Source organism: Diceros bicornis, chromosome 6 (assembly GCF_020826845.1).
Source record: "Diceros bicornis minor isolate mBicDic1 chromosome 6, mDicBic1.mat.cur, whole genome shotgun sequence".
NCBI classification, from domain to species: Eukaryota; Metazoa; Chordata; class Mammalia; order Perissodactyla; family Rhinocerotidae; genus Diceros; species Diceros bicornis.
In genome coordinates, this window is record NC_080745.1 from 12811132 (window position 1) to 12830197 (window position 19066).

Sequence of the window (19066 nt, forward strand, 5' to 3'; positions counted from 1 at the left end):
GTGCTAACCATATATTTTCTTCTCCTAAAGAGATACTCTGGGAAGTTCCAGGGGGTTCTTCCAGAAGGTCTTCTTCCTCAAAAGCTGTGTGGTTTATTCACTATCTTTGAAACGTGGCAGAGAGGGAGGGAATGAGATGCAGGTGAAGGCCGGAGAGAATGACTTCCTCTTTGTAAAGTCAGGCTATTTCTGCTTCTGGAAAATTACTACCTGCTCCCAATTTGGGCCATTTCCAGTAAACCACGAGAAGCATTCAGAAGCTATCGTGGCTCTTTGCGAGTGTTACTGCAGAGCTAAGTTCAAAGACAAATATGTACTTTTTAAAGTTATTGCAATGAGAGCCTTAAACAGTAAAGACATTTTTATTTTGAAAATGTGGACTGGCTTTAGCATGAATATTAACACTGTGTATGGGCGTAGCAATTTATAGTGTCTAGAAACTTGCAATATCATTATCTCATTACGAGAATTCTATGAGAGGTTATGTCATCTTTACACAAACATGGAGCTGAGACAATTAGGGGATAAGAAACTCGATCAAGTTCACATGGCTATACAGAGGGGCACAACTCACACTCAAGGTTGGGTTTACAATATATCATTTACCATATATACACGGTCCATTACAAAGCCAAACTACCTCTGTAAGCGTGCAGCAAATAACCGCCCAGAGCACACGCACACATCATGTGTCCTTAACAACACGGTTGACAGGATGGCTCTCTTCCAGAATGGACCCGTCTTCAGTGAGATGCTGGATGTCACACCGGTCCACAGGGCAACTTCCTCATGGATTTACACGCCACACATCCCGGCCTGACCCCCACCCAAAGCTAGCAGAATTCACATGCAAAGTTGAGTTGAGCGAGCGAGACACTCTGTAACAGTGGGGTGGTCAGGATAGCCTTTTCCAGCTCGGCTTGTACTTCCTACTCTCCTACCCTGGGGGAACCAGGCAGAAGACTTTGCTCTCACATGAATGCACATTCAATTAGAGTTGGTAACCTTGGCACACTTCCAAGAGGTCCGCTTTCTCCAGTGTGTCAAATGATGGCAAACTCTCCTGCTCCTTTGGAAAAAGGTGTGTGAGAACTTCTTGGAGAATATAAGTTCTATACCAGTATAGATACTCACGTTCAAGGGGTGGAGGCCGTTTAGAATGATGTTTTACTTGTTCTGCACCCCTGGGTGGCCATGGGTAGGGAAACAGGTACCAGGGGATTCAGAGACAGCTCACTGTCAGCTTAGACCTCAGACTTCCCCACAACCTGGACTCTGCCCTTAAATCACCAGAGTTGGTGCACTATTTAAAATAAGAGACACTATCTTAAATGACTGCTTGCAATAAGCAGTTTGCTGTGCTCTGGGTGCCCCAGCAATGTTGCCTGATTCTTTGAAAACCAATTATTACATATCTACCAGCTCACACTTTGGTCTATAATGGCATTTCCTCTAGCTATATACTATGAGCTTGATATCACGGATACAGGAGGAATAGAAGATTAAAATCAAGATTTAAAAAAGATTCGAAAAATATAAAAACCCAGAGAAAGAAGAACGTGAAGGGGTTTGGCTCAGCAGAAAATCTCCTTAGGTGCTCTCAGAATCAGAGTCCTCACCCCTCAGGGCGCAGACCCAGAAAAATCTTGTCCTGGGAGATTTGTCCAAGGGTGTGGCCCCTACTCTTTGTGGAGAGGAGCCTCGTACCTCTCTGAAGGCACCTGGAATGCCGTAGCAAAGGGGCTCCCCACCACATAGAAGGTACAAGTGAAAATACAAAAATAAGGACTTTGTTTCCAAGGTTTCATAAATAACTGGGGTGACAGGTATTAAATAGGACCGCGGAAGAGGGCGCAGCATTACAGTTTGTTCTCCTCAAAGAGGATCTGGGCGTAGACAGTGCTGGTAGGGATGCCTTTGGCAGCCTGGTGGGGTTTGATCAGCTCCAGCTCGGCATAGGTCAAGTTTTCCTCAGCAATCTTCGGCTATAAGACAAAACACAACACAATTCTAGCTGACCACAGGGAGTTCTACATCACACATTCATCAGGCATGCATTTTCATAACATTTGGAGATTCAAAGGGGAACAAATGGGCAAAATGTTTAAAAGGATATATAAAACCTAAATCACACAAATAAGATAGATCTCATTGTCTTATACAGAACACTACGCCCTGCAAAGAAGCACTACGATTTATTTTCAAGTTGACAGAGAACACTAACAAAATATGATTAAATGTTAGGCCACAAAGTAAACTTTAATTCTGAAAAGTGAAAATAATGTAACTAACACTCTCTGATAAAAGTAAAAAATAAAAGTAGAGACAGAAAGAAAAAATCCTAGAAATTAATAACAAAACTAGAATGCCACCATCTAGAAATTTTCTTAAATGACTTAACCTATATAAAACTAAAATTTCAAAATATCTTGAAAATAATGATAAAAAAATACTACTTGTGAAAACACAAAGAATGCAGTACTCAGAGAAAAATTATAGCTTTAAATGTTTATATTAAACAATATGAATTAAATGGATCAAGCATCCAGCTAAACGAGTTAGAAAAAGAACAAAATAAATGAAAGAAAAGCAGAAGGAAGAACCAATACAATTAAAACCAGACTGTATGAATCAGAAAAGAGAAAAACAGTAGAATTAATAAAAATATCTAAAAGCTTACGCTTGGAAAACACCAATAAAAGAAACTGAAAATAAATTAATCAAAATAAAAAGAAAAAAGCATAAATGAATAAAATAGGAAATGAGAAAGGGGATATAATGTAAATTAATGTAATTTTTAAAATTAAAAAAAACTACCCTGCTCAGCTTATTGAAAAAAATTTTGAAATACAGGATAAAACGAGTAATGTTCCAGAAAAATACAAATTATAAAGATTAACTCCAGAAAATGTGAATGTACTAATTATCATCCAAAAAAAAAAAAGAAAGAAAAAGAGAAGGAAGGAAGGAAGGAAGGAAGGGAGGGAGAGAGGAAGAAAAAGAAAGAAAATATTGTCAAAGAGCTCTCTCTCAAAAACACCAGGCCCAGGCAGTTTTATAGGAGAATTTCTAAAAGAAATTCCTTTAAGGAACAGATAATTTCAATGTAATTAAACTGATCCAGAGCCTTAAAAGAGAAGAAAATTTTCATATATTTCAGAACAATCTCATTTATTAACATAAATTTTAAATCAAATTTACTCTGAGAGAATGAAGAAGCACATTAAAAGACAGATAATCATGTTCAAGCTGATTTTATTCCAAGAATGCAAAGATGGTTCAATATTAGAAAAATCTATTAATATAATTCACAACAGATAAGAAAAACCACTAAGGTTATCTCTATAGATGCTGAAAAAGCATTTAATAAAATTAAAAAAAAATTTTGTTAAAAACATTTTGAATAATGTAGTCATAGGTATATATTTTCTTACCATGATTAAGGAACATTATTGAAATAAAGCATAACTGGTGATTCAATTCTAGAGATATTAAAAATATAAAGCTGCAATAATTAAAATACTATGGTGCTGGCAAATTAATAGACATATATGTCAACGGGACTGATGAGACAGTCCAGAAATTAACCCAAATATTATTTTTCAATAAATGTTGGGATACTTGGGTAGCTTTTTGAAAAAAAAATCATACCCCTATTATCATTCTTTACACCAGACAAATTCTGGATGAATTAAAAATTCTAATGTGGAAAATAAACACACGAAAGTTCTAGAAGAACATGTGGGGAAATTTTTTAAAAATAATATCAGCATATGGAAGGTATTTTAAAGTATGATACAAAATCTAGGAGCAACAAAAAAGATATGTACATTTTCATGCTAGACATGGCAAAATATTCTCTAAATAAAGTCAAAGGACAATTGAAAATGTGGTGAAAATATTTGCAACTCATATCAAAGGGCCTTACAATTCAGTAAAGATATTGGCCAACAATCCATTAGAAAATGAAGCAAAGACCAACAGACAGGACCAGATAGTTCACAGGAAAGGAGACACAAAAGCTCTTACACACCTGACATGAGACTCAATCTCTCTCATAATAAAGGAATCATGATTTAAAATCACACTTGGACATCAGTTTTTGTCTTCCAAGTTGACAAACATCAAAAAAACGTTCCAAAAGAAACAGAAAGACACAGGACTTCTTGTATAGTCTTGGTGGAAGTGTTTCTTGGCACAAGCAAAAAATTAGAAATACTTAAATGGACATCAGAGGAGCCTGGTGCATTCATACAACGGAGTATACGGTGCAGTCCTTGGGAGGAATGACGGAGCTACATGTGTGCTGCATGTTGTACACACATTCGTGTAAATATGTGTACAGGAGTAAATATGTGTGTATATATTTTATATGCTTAGAAAACCCCTGGAACTTGCTTAGAAAATCAAGAACCTGGTATCCATAGTTCCTTCCGGGGAAGTAAACTGGTTGGCGGGAGGGAGATTCACCCTTTCTTGTACAGATTTGTTGTTACCTTTTGAATTTTGTAGTGGGCACACGTATTTAAACGACACATTAATTAATTTTAATTCATAATTAGAAAAATAAAAGTCAGTCACTAATTTATAGTCATCAAAGACACGTGACTGTCACTGAAGCAGCCCTGCTTTTGCCTTTTTTGTTTTCTGTGTGTGGTTGTGTTCTTGTTTTATTTTGATTTTTGCTTTTTTGTGCTTATACCTTGGTTATCTTGCCAAAATTTAGGACAAGTAAACCACTCACATTCAATTAAAGTTTCTTAAAAAGAATGCCAAAAGCAAAAAGCCTCTTTTCTTTTGAGATGGTCTTAATAGGACATGGAGCCAGAGACACGGAGCATATGTGAGGATCTCCTTCCAGCCAGACCCTACTGGTCAGGGGCAGTTGTCCCACAACCTTTACAAATTGGCCATTTTTAAATTTCAAACTTAAGGACATCTATAGGGATGAGAGCCTCCTGCTTGTCTTTTGCCACCAAAAGTCTTTACATTGATTCTTAGCTGCCCGTATCTCACCAGCCAAAAAAATCCTCTTTACATCTTGCCTTTCGGTTTAATTACATTTCACATTATAATGATTCCATTTAGAAACGCCATGTGTCCTCAAATAAGCCTGCAAAACCCAACTCATGTAAATTTTAGAACCAAGATTTATGAAATCATATTGCCCAGGTGTTTTATTATATTACCTTGAAATCGCATTGTTTTCTAGTGTAGATTATCTGTTTATTCTTAAGTTATTCTATTACGTTTGGATATGAAAAATAACACTAGCTCTCTCAATACAGGTCACCAGGCTGGCTTGGCTGATGTGTTGTTTTCATACATTTTTATGATGTTCCTATAGTAAACATAATTTAATAAAGCCAAAGCACACTAAATAAATAATTGCATCTAGAAAAGCAATAAAAACAAATAAAATTAGTACTTTCATAAGTGGAAAGGTACTTCAATTACTGCTACAAGCAACAGCCCACCATAAAAAGTGTGCAATCATTTCCCTTATGCATATTTCTGGAATATAATAATTTGATTGAAGATATGAGGCAGCACACAGGAGGCTCTGAATTGTGAAGTGTATACAGTTTCCAACAGACGACACGTAACATCAATCCTTGGCACCTTTAGAGAATCTATTGTTTTTCTGGCAGGCACACTTGGCTGTCACCATCAACCATGCGCTTAATTACATTGCCCAGCTTGTTTAACTGGAAATAAATTCCTAACGGCCAGTGAGAGGGGGCAAATGTGGACTCCTCACCAGTTTCACCAAGCTACCTTTTGCTGCACTGGTGCTTTCATGGCAGGTTTAGGTGCCCTGAGAAGTAGCTTACAGAAAATTATTGGCTTCTCAGTAAGACCAGGAAAGACTACACAACTGGAGTAAAACCAGGGGCCAGGAGCAGATGTAAGGGGTAAAGCAGGTGATTGCAATGGGGCAGAGGCAGGGTGAGGGGCCTGCTGCAGGGCCCCACCTGTATCTCAGGTGGTGTCTGCGACCTTGACAGTACAAACATGCCCTGGGCTTAAGCTAAGGAACCACTCTCGGCATCTCCGGCAATTCAAGGATGGAGTACAGTAGGTGGGGCTCTGAAGATGAATCAGGAAGCACTTCTGTGAGTTCCCTGCCAGTTGCTGGCCCTCAAATGACACTCTGCAAGCCAAGCCCCCATCCTCCTCTTGGGGGGTGCAGGAGATATGGGGCATTCGCACTCAAGAGTACAGACTTAAATAGTCGTGAGCTGGCTCTTCACACACTCTTGCAACAGCTATAGATTCCACTGAAACACAAAGGAAATTGCTGAAAGTAGGATTTCCAGGCCTCAGACATTAGCTTTACACTTATCTCTGCTGTTGCTGTCTTCACTGGAAAGCAGGAGAGGGGAGGAACAGACAGCACAAGTGGACTGACTTCTGGGAAGTCCTGCTAGTATCCTTTAGAAAAAGCCCTAGAACTTGCTCCACGTGTGAGAAGCAACTGCGTCGTTTCCTCTTTCCCAGGACTGTCGAGCTTGACTCTGCAGAGACTCCTGGTCACTTTCTCTCCCTATTCCTCCCATCAAGGCCTGCCATTTGTGTTCAACTTGGTATCTTGTCTGTTCTAAACCCGTTTGTTTTATGTATCTTTAATACTACTTTTCATACATTTCCTCCCAGCCTGGGAGAATCCACTCCTTACTCTGGAGGAAGATTCTATGAGCAAGCGGGGATGGAGGTTCAGACATAGACACGTGTCGACACACCCGAGGAAGGCTGAAATAAAAGAAAAATCTAACTCTCAGTGCAAAGGAAGTGTTCATGGAGAGGAGAGGGGCCCCGAGGCCATCATCCTGTGGCTGACTGCAGAGCACGGATGCAGGAGGAATGTGGACTCAGTTCAAATGTCAGCTGTGTGACTGTGGGCTAGTTCCATCACTGGCACTCAGGGATCTACCTTGTTGATGTAAATGAGGACTTAAATGAGACGATGTATGTAAAGATTTTGACACGACAAGTGCCTACTCAGAAATGCTAAACACACGTGCTGAATAAATCAATGTTTTGGTGTCATTACTTTCTCTCTAGAGAGTCAGCTAAAATATTATCCATTTGTATATGTTCTGAATTCTTCATGAGTTGCCAAGAACTGTGTGAACTAAATAGCCCTGGATATCTTTTGACAGATAAGGAACAGATTCTAGTAAATCAGCTGTTATGGACTGAACTTTGTCCCTGCAAAATTCATATGTGGAAGCCCTAACCCCTAGTTCCTCAGAATATGACTGTATCTGGAGACAGAGTTTTAAACAGGTAGTTAAGGTAAAATGAGGTCATTAGGGTGGGCCCTAATCCAATATGACTGGTGTCCTTATAAGAGGAGATTTGGACACAGACATATACAGAGGGACAACCATGTGAAGACACAGAGAGGAAAAGGCCATCTACAAGCCAGGGAGAGAGGCCTTAGAAGAAACCAACCCTGCCAACACCTTGATCTTGAAATGCTAGCCTCCAGACTGTGAGAAAATAAATTTCTGTTGTTTAAGCCACCCAGTGGTACTTTGTTACGGCAGCCTGAGCAAACGAATATATTAGAAGAGAAGGGGAGAAGAGGAAATAGCCTGCCTTCGCGGGAGAGGAGACAAACTACCTGATCAGGGTGGGTGAACACAACAGATCAATGCATTTTACGTCAACACGTGGAGAGCCATCCTCTCTCAAGGAGTGGAAGGGCAATAAAGTCTGATGCATTTACCCCCGTATCCAGTGAGGAACAAGGCTGGAGCAGAGAGGCTCTAGGACTCCCTCAGATAGTACCCCACATCACACACACACACACACACACACCTCCCACCCCTAGCGGCCCTGCCCGCACGGCTTGGCTTCACCCTGGGCTGTAACAATCTAGCTGCATCATGGCAGCCTACGCCCAGGAGAACCCCGACTGTATACCCACAGCTTTTAGGGAAGAAGGGACGGGGACTGGCGTTTATATTCTCACTAATAAGAAGGGCAACTGGCTCCAGCATGAGAAGGAAGCTACCACAGGCAGCAACCGAGGCCCAGGCATGGCTGCCTCCATCCGCATAATGGGCCACCCACGACACGACAGTCCTGCCCTCTGAACTGAACCTGGGGCGGGGACAGAACCCATGGTCATCCACATCCTTATGACCGAGCAAACGGAGCTCTGAGTGAGGAGGAGTCAGTTTTATTGAGCAGGTTGTTTTTGCCCGAATCCCTGTGCCCCCACCTGCCACTCTGCAGGTCTCTGAAGCCACCTCTTCTGTTGCCACTTCTCACGCTGATGACATAAGGAGAAGCAAAACTCAGGAAGAGTCTGGGATGAGGTTTAGCAAGTGTTGAGCAGAAGACAGAAAAATCCCACAGAAAAGGGCTCCTTGGTCCAGGGCAGTGATAACACATCAGTGTGCTCAGACCTTCTGGAGCAAGGCGTCTTGTCTCCTCCCAGTGAAAAATAAATGAAGTAGATCTTGAGATCTCGAGGCTACAAGAATGGGAACCAAGGCCAACATGCTCAAGAGAGCAGAGAGAAAAGACAGAGGGGCCTCGTCTCTGTGGCCTCGGTAACCCAAGGTCTCCAGTTTTGGGTGACCAAGGGTTGACATTTACTCCACGCTCAGCTCTCCCAAGGCATCCTCTAGGCTGCAGGGCTGTTCCAGTAGGGTGGGGAGCTCTTTGTAATTTGTCTATTCAGAAGAGACACTTTATTACAGTCTACACGAACGTGCCACATGTACTGGCAGTGGCCCTGGCCTATGCCCAGATATCTTGTTGTAAAAGACAAATAAATGCCAATATGTTTCAAGATAAAGTGAAATACATAAAATAAATCAAGGCTGTGGGAATCCCCACTCCCAGGGCTAAGCGGAAGCGGCTGGTGGCATGTAATCTTTGGTGGCTCTCGGCAATCATGGCAGCTGCAGCCTGCTGACCCGGATGCTGTGAAAAAGGGCCCAGCCCACTGGCGAGTAGCACAGGAGGGGATGGGGCTCACGATACAGGTGTCAACACGAGCCAGAAGCAAGGCTAGAGGATTTATTCCTTCACAACAGAAAAACCCACTGATACCTGCCTTGAGGCTCTTCCTGATCTCTGTTTAGAATATCAGAGAAGTCCTCTAGCAATAAATGTTGCAGGTTGCAAAAGCCCAAGGGAAGGCATTTCTTTACTCTGGAGACCCTGCCGCTGCTGAGAGTGCCAAGGGTTATGCTATAGACGCCAACTCTCCTACGTGGTCTGCTCTCAGCCTCCCTCCCAGGACCCTCCCGAAACGTCCCACACAGGCACAGGTGAGGGGACTTCAGGTTTGTATTTACGCTGTTTCCTCGGGATGGAGTTCCCTCTCCCCTCTTACCCAAATGGACCCCTATTCCTTCAAAACCCAACCAGGCCTCTGTGAGGGCCCCCAACTCCACCAGCACCACATCCTCCCCCACACCACTGCCCACCCTCTTGAAGTCTTCTGGGACTGCACTCAGACCTACTGAGATTCTCTCTCTCTCTCTAATAATACGGTCACAGAACTGCCCACTGGCCAAAGAATGAAGGGATTTTATAATAAATAAATTATTACTAATGTACTTATATAAATGAAATTTAAGAACTTTCTAGGTATGCTCCTGAGCTATGTGCTCGCATGTGGGCAATGCCCCCCCTGCAAGTGTGTCCCTATGTTGACGCACATGTGTACACACACGTGTGCACCCCCAGCCTAGGATTACAGGTCTCTCAAGCCTCCTGCTATGTCTCCCATGACACAAAGATTTTTAAAACTTTTTACGGGCCAGCCTGGTGGTGTAGTGGTTAAGTTTGCGCACTCCACTTCAGCGGCCCAGGGTTCATGGGTTCAGATCCCGGGCGTGGACCTACTCCACTCATTAAGCCATGCTGTGGTGGTGACTCACATACTAAATAGAGGAAGACTGGCACAGATGTTAGCTCAGGGACAATCTTCCTCACAAAAAAAAAAAATTAATTTTCTTAAATGACGTGCAGCAAGAGTAATTTCTTAGGTGGACAGTTGTATGCATTTTAACACATGTCCAGATTTCTGTGACCCCCGCCATGACAGGACACAGAACAATTCCATCACACTTCCTCATGCTACCCTCTGTAGTCACGTCTTCCCTCCAGCCCTATCCCCTGGCACCCCCTGATCTGTTTTCTGTCAGTACAGTTTTGTCTCTTAGAGAATGTCATATGGAAGGAATAATACAGTAGGTAACCTTTCTGGATTTGCTTTTTTCCCTCAGCATAACTTCTTCAAGATCCATCCAAGTTGTTTCATGTATCAATAGTTTGTTCCTTTTGATTGCTAAGGAATATTCCATGGTGTGCCACGTACCACAGTCTGCTTATCCCCTCATCTGCTGAGGACATGTGGGTTGTTTCAAGTTTTTGGCAGTTACGAAGAGAGTTGCTATAAATAGTCATGTGTAGGCTTTTGTATGACATTTGTGTTACTCTAGGATAAACACCCAGGAGTGGGGCAGATGGAAAGCGTATGTTTAACTTTATAAGAAGCTGCCAAACTACTTGTCCAGAATGTCTGCACCATTCTTCCCTCCCACCAGCAATGTCTGAGAGTTTTAGTTGCTCCACATACTTGTTGGCACTGGTACTGTCAGTATTTTTTATTTCGGCCATTCTAGTAGGTGCTAGTGGTCCAGTAATTGCCTTTTCACTGCCCTTAAGGACCTCACCAATCCTAGACTTGAACTCAAGTGCTCACCGATGGCCGCTGAGCCAGATTAAATTCCCATATAGCACAGTGTTCCCTCAGAAGAATTAGGAAAGGATTACCACCCGGATGGGTTTTCTACTGCAGTGACGGAATCTTCTGGACTCTACATGTAACAAAGTGAGTATGCAAGTTTCAGAGTTTGAAATGCCATGTCTTCCATCCCCGTCCTTCTGTTCTGCCAGTAGTGAGATGCTGCAACAGCAGATGATAGCCTCCAGGCTGGACCTCCCACTTCTAATTTAAGCCCTTCTTTCCCCCAGTCTCAGAGTGATGATTATGGAAAGTATGTCTTTGGGGAAGGATTTAATTGATCTGACTAACACCAGAAAAGTCAACCCCAAAGAATTCAGAAGTTGTTGCACCTCTTGGGAACACACGACACTTCAAGTTCCTAATTGGTAGTTTCTGAGTATTTCATTTTGTAGGTGTGTTTCCAAGACTCAAGCCAAAAGTTAACATTCCTACCAGGAGAGAGAGAGAGAGACAGAGAGATTTAACATTCTATGTAGACTCCTGCAAAACAACATTTTTTCATAGAGATCACAGTTGGATGTGCAAGTTGAATTAAGTTGCAGGAATAAAGGAGAAATGCAGTTGTAGCCACTGCAAGTTCTCCAATGTCAGAAGTTCAATTGGGTAATACCATTATCACAGCAACAGATCAATAACCAGGACATGGCTGTTTATGCTAACGTCACCTTAGAGTTAAAAAATGTGATTGCAGTTCTACCGAGTTGCACTATCAGGAATCTATTTACCCAAGAGAGAATTACATATTATCGAGGGCAGACTTCCTCTTCTCCCTTCAAGATAAGTGCTCATTTTTTATTCAACAGAGGAGCACCTGGTAAAACCAACCCTCCCCTCACAATGTCCACACACATAACCATGGCCACCGAGGAGGTGGAGGCTGTGCACTCCCAGAAGCTCTACTTGATGGAGGGCCCTCAAAGGATATCCAGAGGTCCAAACTCAGGAAATAAAACTATGGCATGGTCCCTTTCGGTCCTGTCAGAACCAACATGCCTTGAATGTGAACTTGACTTAATTTTGAGTTCCATAGGTCTGCCGACTGGCATACTTATTTATGTTTAGACATATTATGAAAAGAAGAAGTGGAATTCCCTGAGGTGCATGTTAAATGACAATAAAGAATCAAAACCGACAGGAGAGACACCTTTCCAAGACAGAGATGTCACATGATGGAACAAAAAATGCAATCCAGAAGTGACTTTGGGAGATGGCAGTGTGTGGTGGTTGAGAATCGGTCCTTCTGAGATCAGAACTCAGCAAATGTTAGCTCATCTTCCCCATCTCATTCAATCCTCACACCAGCCCTGAGAGGTGGGTCCAATGGTCATGCCCACTTCACAGACGAGCAAACTAGCTTTTAAAAGGCAGGATATTTGCTCAAGGTCATGCAGCCATTGCTGGGTAGAGTCCGGACTCAGAGCCAGGCAGTCCCACCCCAGATCCACACTCAGCTCAGCAGCAGTGCCCAGCACTCACAAGCGCAAGGTCGGAAGCAGTGACTAAGGCTCTGATGTGAATGCCTTGTACCCAGGTGAGCCAGCAGGCAAACAGCAGTCCCTGAAATCCCAAGGGGGAAAACACCTTCCCATGTCTTCTGAAGACAATGGGAAAGCCTCATTGGCATGACCTGGAGAGAGTGAGTTTTCAGAACAGGCCCTCACTGCTCAATGGGCAGTATGAGCTCCAACTAAATGGGAAGTGGGGAGAAGGGAGCTGACCCCACCCTCATCAGAGGCCAGGGGCCTGGCTTGGTGTGGAGGGACAGAGCACTTGAGGGTTCAGAACCCAAGACCCCCCAAGGGGAGACACATGGAGCTGACACTGAGTAGAGTGGACAACGAAGGAGAAGGAGAGAATCACGTTGGAATGCCTATAGGTGACCCCTTGCCTCTCTCCACAGTCTCATCCCCCCAAGATGCCTAGCCTCCGAGAAAGGAACAGGTCACCTCTGACCAGCATGGGATGGAGGTGACAAGGGTGCAGGCTCCGCTTTGGCCAGGCTGTACGTGAGGTGGCAACAGACTCTAGATTAGAGGTGCCACTTGGACAGGTGGAACTATGAAGTTGAGTATTGATGGGGTAGAACTGGAGACGTGCAGGGAATTTTTTGAGGTAACCGCTGGAGCCACATGCCAGGTCTACTCTTGCCACCTCCTTGGAGCTGTCATTGGTCCACTGGGACCTCCGGCTATAGCAGCATAACTAATACCAGAATCCTCACTCAGAGGTGAGGGCTGGAATTCAGCTGCACTCCCCAAATTCAGCATGCAGCTGTGACTGCTGACTTAGGCGTGTCTCAACAATCTGAGCCCAGGTCTAGACACCAGGACCCTTGGTCATCGCACATGGGGACGTAGGTGCTCTCTGAGGCACAGAATGCCCACTTCCTCTGTTGCCTAGGGACTATATCTGCCCAGATTCCTACCAGCACCTGGCTTCCACATGGTTTCCCAATGACTAATGGCCAATAACCCAGTATTCTCTCGGACTTTGGAAGGATTAGAGAGGATCTGGAACTCAGGAGAGAAGTCTTGGATGGAGATGAAGATTTCAAAGTCCTGTCTAGGATTGTTGGCACTCTGAGTTGGATGAAGTCACTTTGGCAGAGCAAACTCACATCACACTCTCAAGTCTGGAGAATTCAAAGGATATTTAGCAAAGTGCATTCCCAGAATGAATTCAACGTGACAGAAAGTCACATGCCCCTGGCTAAATGCTCTGAAGACAGACAGAAGTGACCAGCTACAGAACCTGCTAATGCCACACACAGAAAGGCCCGAGGCTTTACAAGCCATCAGACAGATGGATGTCTCTAGATTTCACCAACGTACGTTTTGGAAGCTAAAATGCGATTACAGATAATGCTCTTGGGGAGGGTCCTGATACATGAAACTTTTCACAGTGGCACAGTGATAGCTTCATGATCTAATACAGTCACTCATTTTCTCCTCCCCATGGGCCATAGATGTATGTGTTCCCAGCTGCCTTCCCAAAGTACTTTTACTGGCAGTATTATTCAAGAGAGTGTTTATGCTCAGAAAAAGAGAGTGTTTGGTTATCTACTTCTATGTAGAAGTCCACTCTGAGAATCTTCAATCTTGACCATTCTCAATCTTCTAATCAATTGCAATCTTGAACACTCTTCTAGATTCATCAGATTGTGCAAGGGTCTGCCTAGTGGTACTTAAGAGCATGGACTCTCGGAGACAGAAAGACTGCCATTTACTAGTTGTGTGACTCAGGGCAAGTTACTTAGCCTCTCTGTGCCTCCATTTCCTCATCTGTAAAGTGACTCACAAAAGTACCTATCCCACAGGGTTGTTTTGAGGATTAAATGCATGAATACATGTAATGTACTTAGAAAATTGCCTGGTAGGTAAACAGTAAATGCTACACAAGTGTTCAATTATTTTTATTATTACTATAACTTTTATTGTAGAGTACAAACAAGTGTTGTTTTAAGAATTGGTCCCTTTGAAATATTTAGAGGCAGAGAGAAGAAGACACTCAGAGATCATTTGGAAATCATCATGTGACAGATTCTGATGGGTGCCACTGGGCCTCAGGTCCGTGCCAAATAAATCCAGTCATATTTTTTTAATAGTAGGAAAGATAATCATTCTAAAAAGGTAAGTCAAACCATGCCACTCACTGCTCTGCAAAAAATTCTCCAGTGGTTTCTCATCACACTTAGAACAAAATCCAGAGTCCCTCTCAGTATCCTGGTCCTTCACGATCTCACCCTGGCACTCCTCTGACCCTTGCTCGCACCACACGCCCCTCTTGGTGAGCAGCACTCCAGCCGTGCTGGTCTCCTTGTGCTCCTTGGAGACACCTGGACGGTACTCCTTGTTCATAGCCCACCTCCGGGCTTTTGCCTGGGCTGTGCTTTCTGCCTGGAATATTCTTCCCCTACATAGCAGCGTGGTTTGCTCTCTCACTTTATCAGGCCCTTGCTCCAAGGAGGCTCCCTCTCGATCAAACCACACTCCCTCCCTGGCTGCCTAGCCCTGCTCTACTCCTCTGCAGAGCACGCATCACCCCTTGGCGTTATAAAGTACGTCCATTTGGTTATTTTCTGTCTTCTCCCACTAGAATGTACTAATAGCACCTAATGTTTACTTAGTGTACCAACTACTCTATGCAGAAAGTACTCCTCTTACCATCCTCACTTTACACATGCAGAAACGAAGGCACAGAAACGGCAAGCTTAAGGTCAACAGCTAGTAAGCGGCAGAGCTGGTTCCAGAGCTGGCCTCTAATCACACCGCACAGCTCCATGAAAGCAGTGACTCAGTCAAACTTATTCACTGCCACATAGCGGCGTGCTGGGAAATTGATGAGTTGTTGAGCAACTGGCTCTCCATGAAAAAAGCTCTGAATTGTAGCATTTGACGATTTACATGTGTAAATCCTCCCACGTGGCTGATTTCAAGATGTCAAAGAGATTTGCTCTCTCTAGTGGACAGGAGTGGGCTGGAGCTCAGCTCTGAGGAAGATACCTGACTCAGGGACTACCTGGCACATGGGAGACAGATACTCAATGCACATTTTTAAATAAATGATTGAATGAGTTTAAGACAAAAGGAACAAAAACCAGTCTGACACTATCATTAAAAACTGTCCTGTGGATATCCTTGGCCTCAGGAACATAGGAAGGGGACGCTCTTGGAAATCACGAGCAGAACCACGGGATTCTTTTCTCTTTCAGCCTATCTAGAGTTTCCATGAGGACACTCCACCGAGAAGTAGGACACCTGGGTTCAACTGTTTGGAATCATAGAAAATCTGCACGTGGCTTTCAACTTAATAGGTTAAAACACAGACATACGATGATGATACACAGACAGATGGATAGATAGATAGAGAGATATAAGAAACGATGATATTGTAACATTTTGCAGTCATTAAAAGAATGGGGTGGGTCTGTATGTACTGATGTAGAAATATGAGCCTGATATATTACTAATGAGAATACAATTCAATGTACGAACATTTTGTTTAGGATCATTCTCATTTTTAAGGAACTCAACACACAGAAATGCAGTTGTCATAATCCATAGCCATGACCTACACTGATTGGGACTCAATTGTGTATACGTTTTGGGAACATATACATAGATATGGATATAAGTTTGTATATACATAGAAAAATATTTAGGATAATATAAGCCAAATCCTAACAGAGGCCACCTCAGAGAATAAGAGCCTATGGAAGGAAGCTCACTTTCTGTTATTCTGAATTGCCAGCCCCACTCGTGCACCCCACTTAGAATCCCCATTGCAGCTTTCATCACGTAAAAACCCACCCAGTGAGGTCAGGACAGAAAATACCCTGGACTAGGACTTACTGAGCGCTTTTGATGAGAGGCAGCAGAGCCCAGAGCCCAGTGGGGAAGAACAGGGACCCGGGGCCAAGTGCCTGGTCAGACCCAGCTCTGCCACTTGGCGGTGGGGGAGCTTGTGCTGGTACTTACCTCCCTGTGCCTCCCCTGCCTCATCTATGAGATGGAGACAATAACAATGCTTAGGTCAGGGTTGTCCCAATGTTCATATTGATAAGCACTGGGATAGTGCCTGCATGAAGGATCATCGAAGTGAAGTGAGTGTATCATCACTGTCATCACCATCATCATCACCACCATCATCACCACCATCACAATCATTATCATCATGATCATCACCTTCAACACCTTCATCATCATCATCACCACCACTAGCATTCTGTCGTGGACACAATGCACAGGGCACAGACCAAGCATGAAGACCAAATATAAAATAGCAGTAGGTATGCTAGCTCACTTGTTGAATTCATATGTAATGTGGGCAACGGGCACCTATGATTGAACTCATAGTTCGTATTCTTCATCTTTCCATGCACACTCTAATCATAAATTCACAAGCCCTGTGTCTTATTGCCTTTTGGACATCACATGTGCTTGCTACAATAGACAAATTCGGCTTTAGGAACTTATAATAAATTGGAATTGAATCTGGCTAAGGAAACAAAATCCCCTTAAATGTACCATTAGTTTATCAGGAACTCAGAATTTCACATGCAGATTTTCTTCCTGATACTTTGTATGCCTAGCTTGATGTTACAGATACATCGATGATTTTTTTTCTTTTCTTTTTTTTTCCAAAATGGTACGTCATTTCCAGTATTCTCTACTCGAGATTGAAAAAGTCTTTTAATAACAACTCCGAAGTGTTCTGCATACAAAACTGAGGCTTTAAATGAAATAGGCTTTTAAAAAAAATCAAATGTGAGCACAAATGATATTGTTCCATGAGATTACAAAAATAAAATAGAGTGAAAAAGTTAAAAGAAAAATTTCCCAGCAGTGCAATGATGCCAGCAATGAACTGCCCAATAAAGACAGCAAATCAGCGGAGCTGAGATGGAAAACAAGCTACGCTCAGCGGGGACATTTTCTGCAGACACACAGGGCCAGGCCTGCCCCAGAGTGGGGCCCTGAGGACCTGTGGGGGCAGGGTGGGCCTGTGCAACCAGGTGAGGCCACTCATGGGCTGGACCTGCTGGATCTCTGGGCCTGCCTCCAGCCTAGGCCATCCTCAGGCCCAGCAGCTCCCTGCCACCTGTCCCCCTTTGTCAGGAGCCTCCAAGGCTCACACTCCTGTCCCCACAGCAACTCACACACTGCCTGTTGGTGCTCCATTAATGCTTGGGGAATGAGCAAGTAGAAGGTTGGAAAATGATCTGAATGAATGGATGATGTAGCAAACAGGAGAGCCACAGTCCTGAGGTGCTCAATTCCAAAGTCGCCTTCCTCCTCAAAGCACAAAGCCACATCATCCTTCTAGAACAGGGTGAGGCAGACTCCCTCTGCAGCAGGATTCCCGTTATCTCCCAAAAGGGGGTTCCTAAGGAGTGCTTAAGGTGCTACCAGTCTTAAAAGACTCCTTGAAAGTAACAGCTTCACTTGGCCCATCCTTCATAAAAATCAGAGCCTCAACCAACCTCTCCCGGCCTCTGAAGCAGCTGAGAAGCACCCAGTAGCTGTTTGTGGACAGCACAAGGCAGCAGAGGGGCCTCGGCACTAACCTCGTGGCCTGCAGGGAGATGACAGCCCTGGGTCAGGGCTAACAGTCCCTAACACAAGACATTCCCACTTCTACTTCCAGTGAGGTCTGATCTCGCCTCCGACTTACCAAAGGCCCAGCCACCTGCTCTCTGCGGACGGGAGGAAGCCCGTGAAATCAAATGACTTCTGTTTCCCCCACTCTCATCCCTTCCGAAGCCTCGGCAACTATTCTTCCCTCCAGTAGACGTGCATAACTCCCTGTGACAATAATGGGATGTGCATGTGTACCGAGGGGAGCATAGAATTTTATCTCTGTAAAAATGGTACTAGCGTGGTACAAGCAAAGTTTGTGTTTTTTCCCCAAGGCTTTTACTTGGGGCAATATATTGTACAAGTGGTTGTGGCTTTTTTTCTTCTTTTTAATTTTAAATCGAGATTATGAACATATTTTATGCAGGTTAATATATCCTTTTCATGTAAAATTTAACTGAAACCAGTTCTAGCACATTAACGACAACAAGAGAAATTCTCCGGCTTATTATAAACATCCTTCAAGAAACCTGAAATGCATGTCCTCTGGAAATAATTTTGCTGGGATTTGTGTTATTATTAAAATCCTCTCAGAATTCTATCGCTGGTGTCTAATGTGCCGCAAAGCCCTCTTCTGCTACTGATCAGAGAAAAACTCTTCTTGGTCTTGGCAGTATGTTCTTGAGAACGAAACTGGACTGGGAGAAGGGGCCTCTTTCCCGACACCAGGCAAACACAGAACACGGCATGGCATCTCAGTCTTGGGCTGACCACTCAGTGGAAGGCCGGGGCCTAAGACAGGTTCCCTCTCAACTATGATGGAATGAACTGCGTCCCTTATGTCCGTTTTGAGTGCTCTAATCTTTCAGATTCCATGAGATGAGACAGGTTTACTGCAGACTTTAAACTTGAGAGAATCCCAGGCAAGCAGGCCTTGGTCACACATTCTCTACATCTCAGAATTGTCTTCCTGTGGGGGGCCCTAGGAGATCACAGGACAGGGCTACCCCCAGCTGAGGCCGGGATGAGCTTTCCTGGTGTCAGGAGAGGTCTTCAGGAATGCAGGAGAGTCACAAAAACCTTAGGAGCAGATACCCCTGTAAAATTTTCTCTTTGTTGATAAATAAGAAAACCCATCATTCTCCCTAGCGGGCTGAACTCTCTTACAAAAATGTAAATAGAGGCAGCAGTGACTCTGTCTTGTCCACAG

General features: G+C 43.6%; 1 protein-coding gene across 1 annotated transcript in view; it reads right to left on the minus strand.

Annotated features, from left to right (window-relative positions):
* Positions 1-348: 348 nt before the first annotated feature.
* The window catches only part of VSTM4 (V-set and transmembrane domain containing 4), a 95576-nt gene continuing 76858 nt past the window's right edge, over positions 349-19066 (minus strand). The window contains exon 8 of the mRNA XM_058542857.1: positions 349-1985. Within this exon, the coding sequence (XP_058398840.1) occupies positions 1860-1985 (126 nt within the window). The 3' untranslated portion in view covers positions 349-1859. The remainder of the gene's footprint in view (positions 1986-19066) is intronic.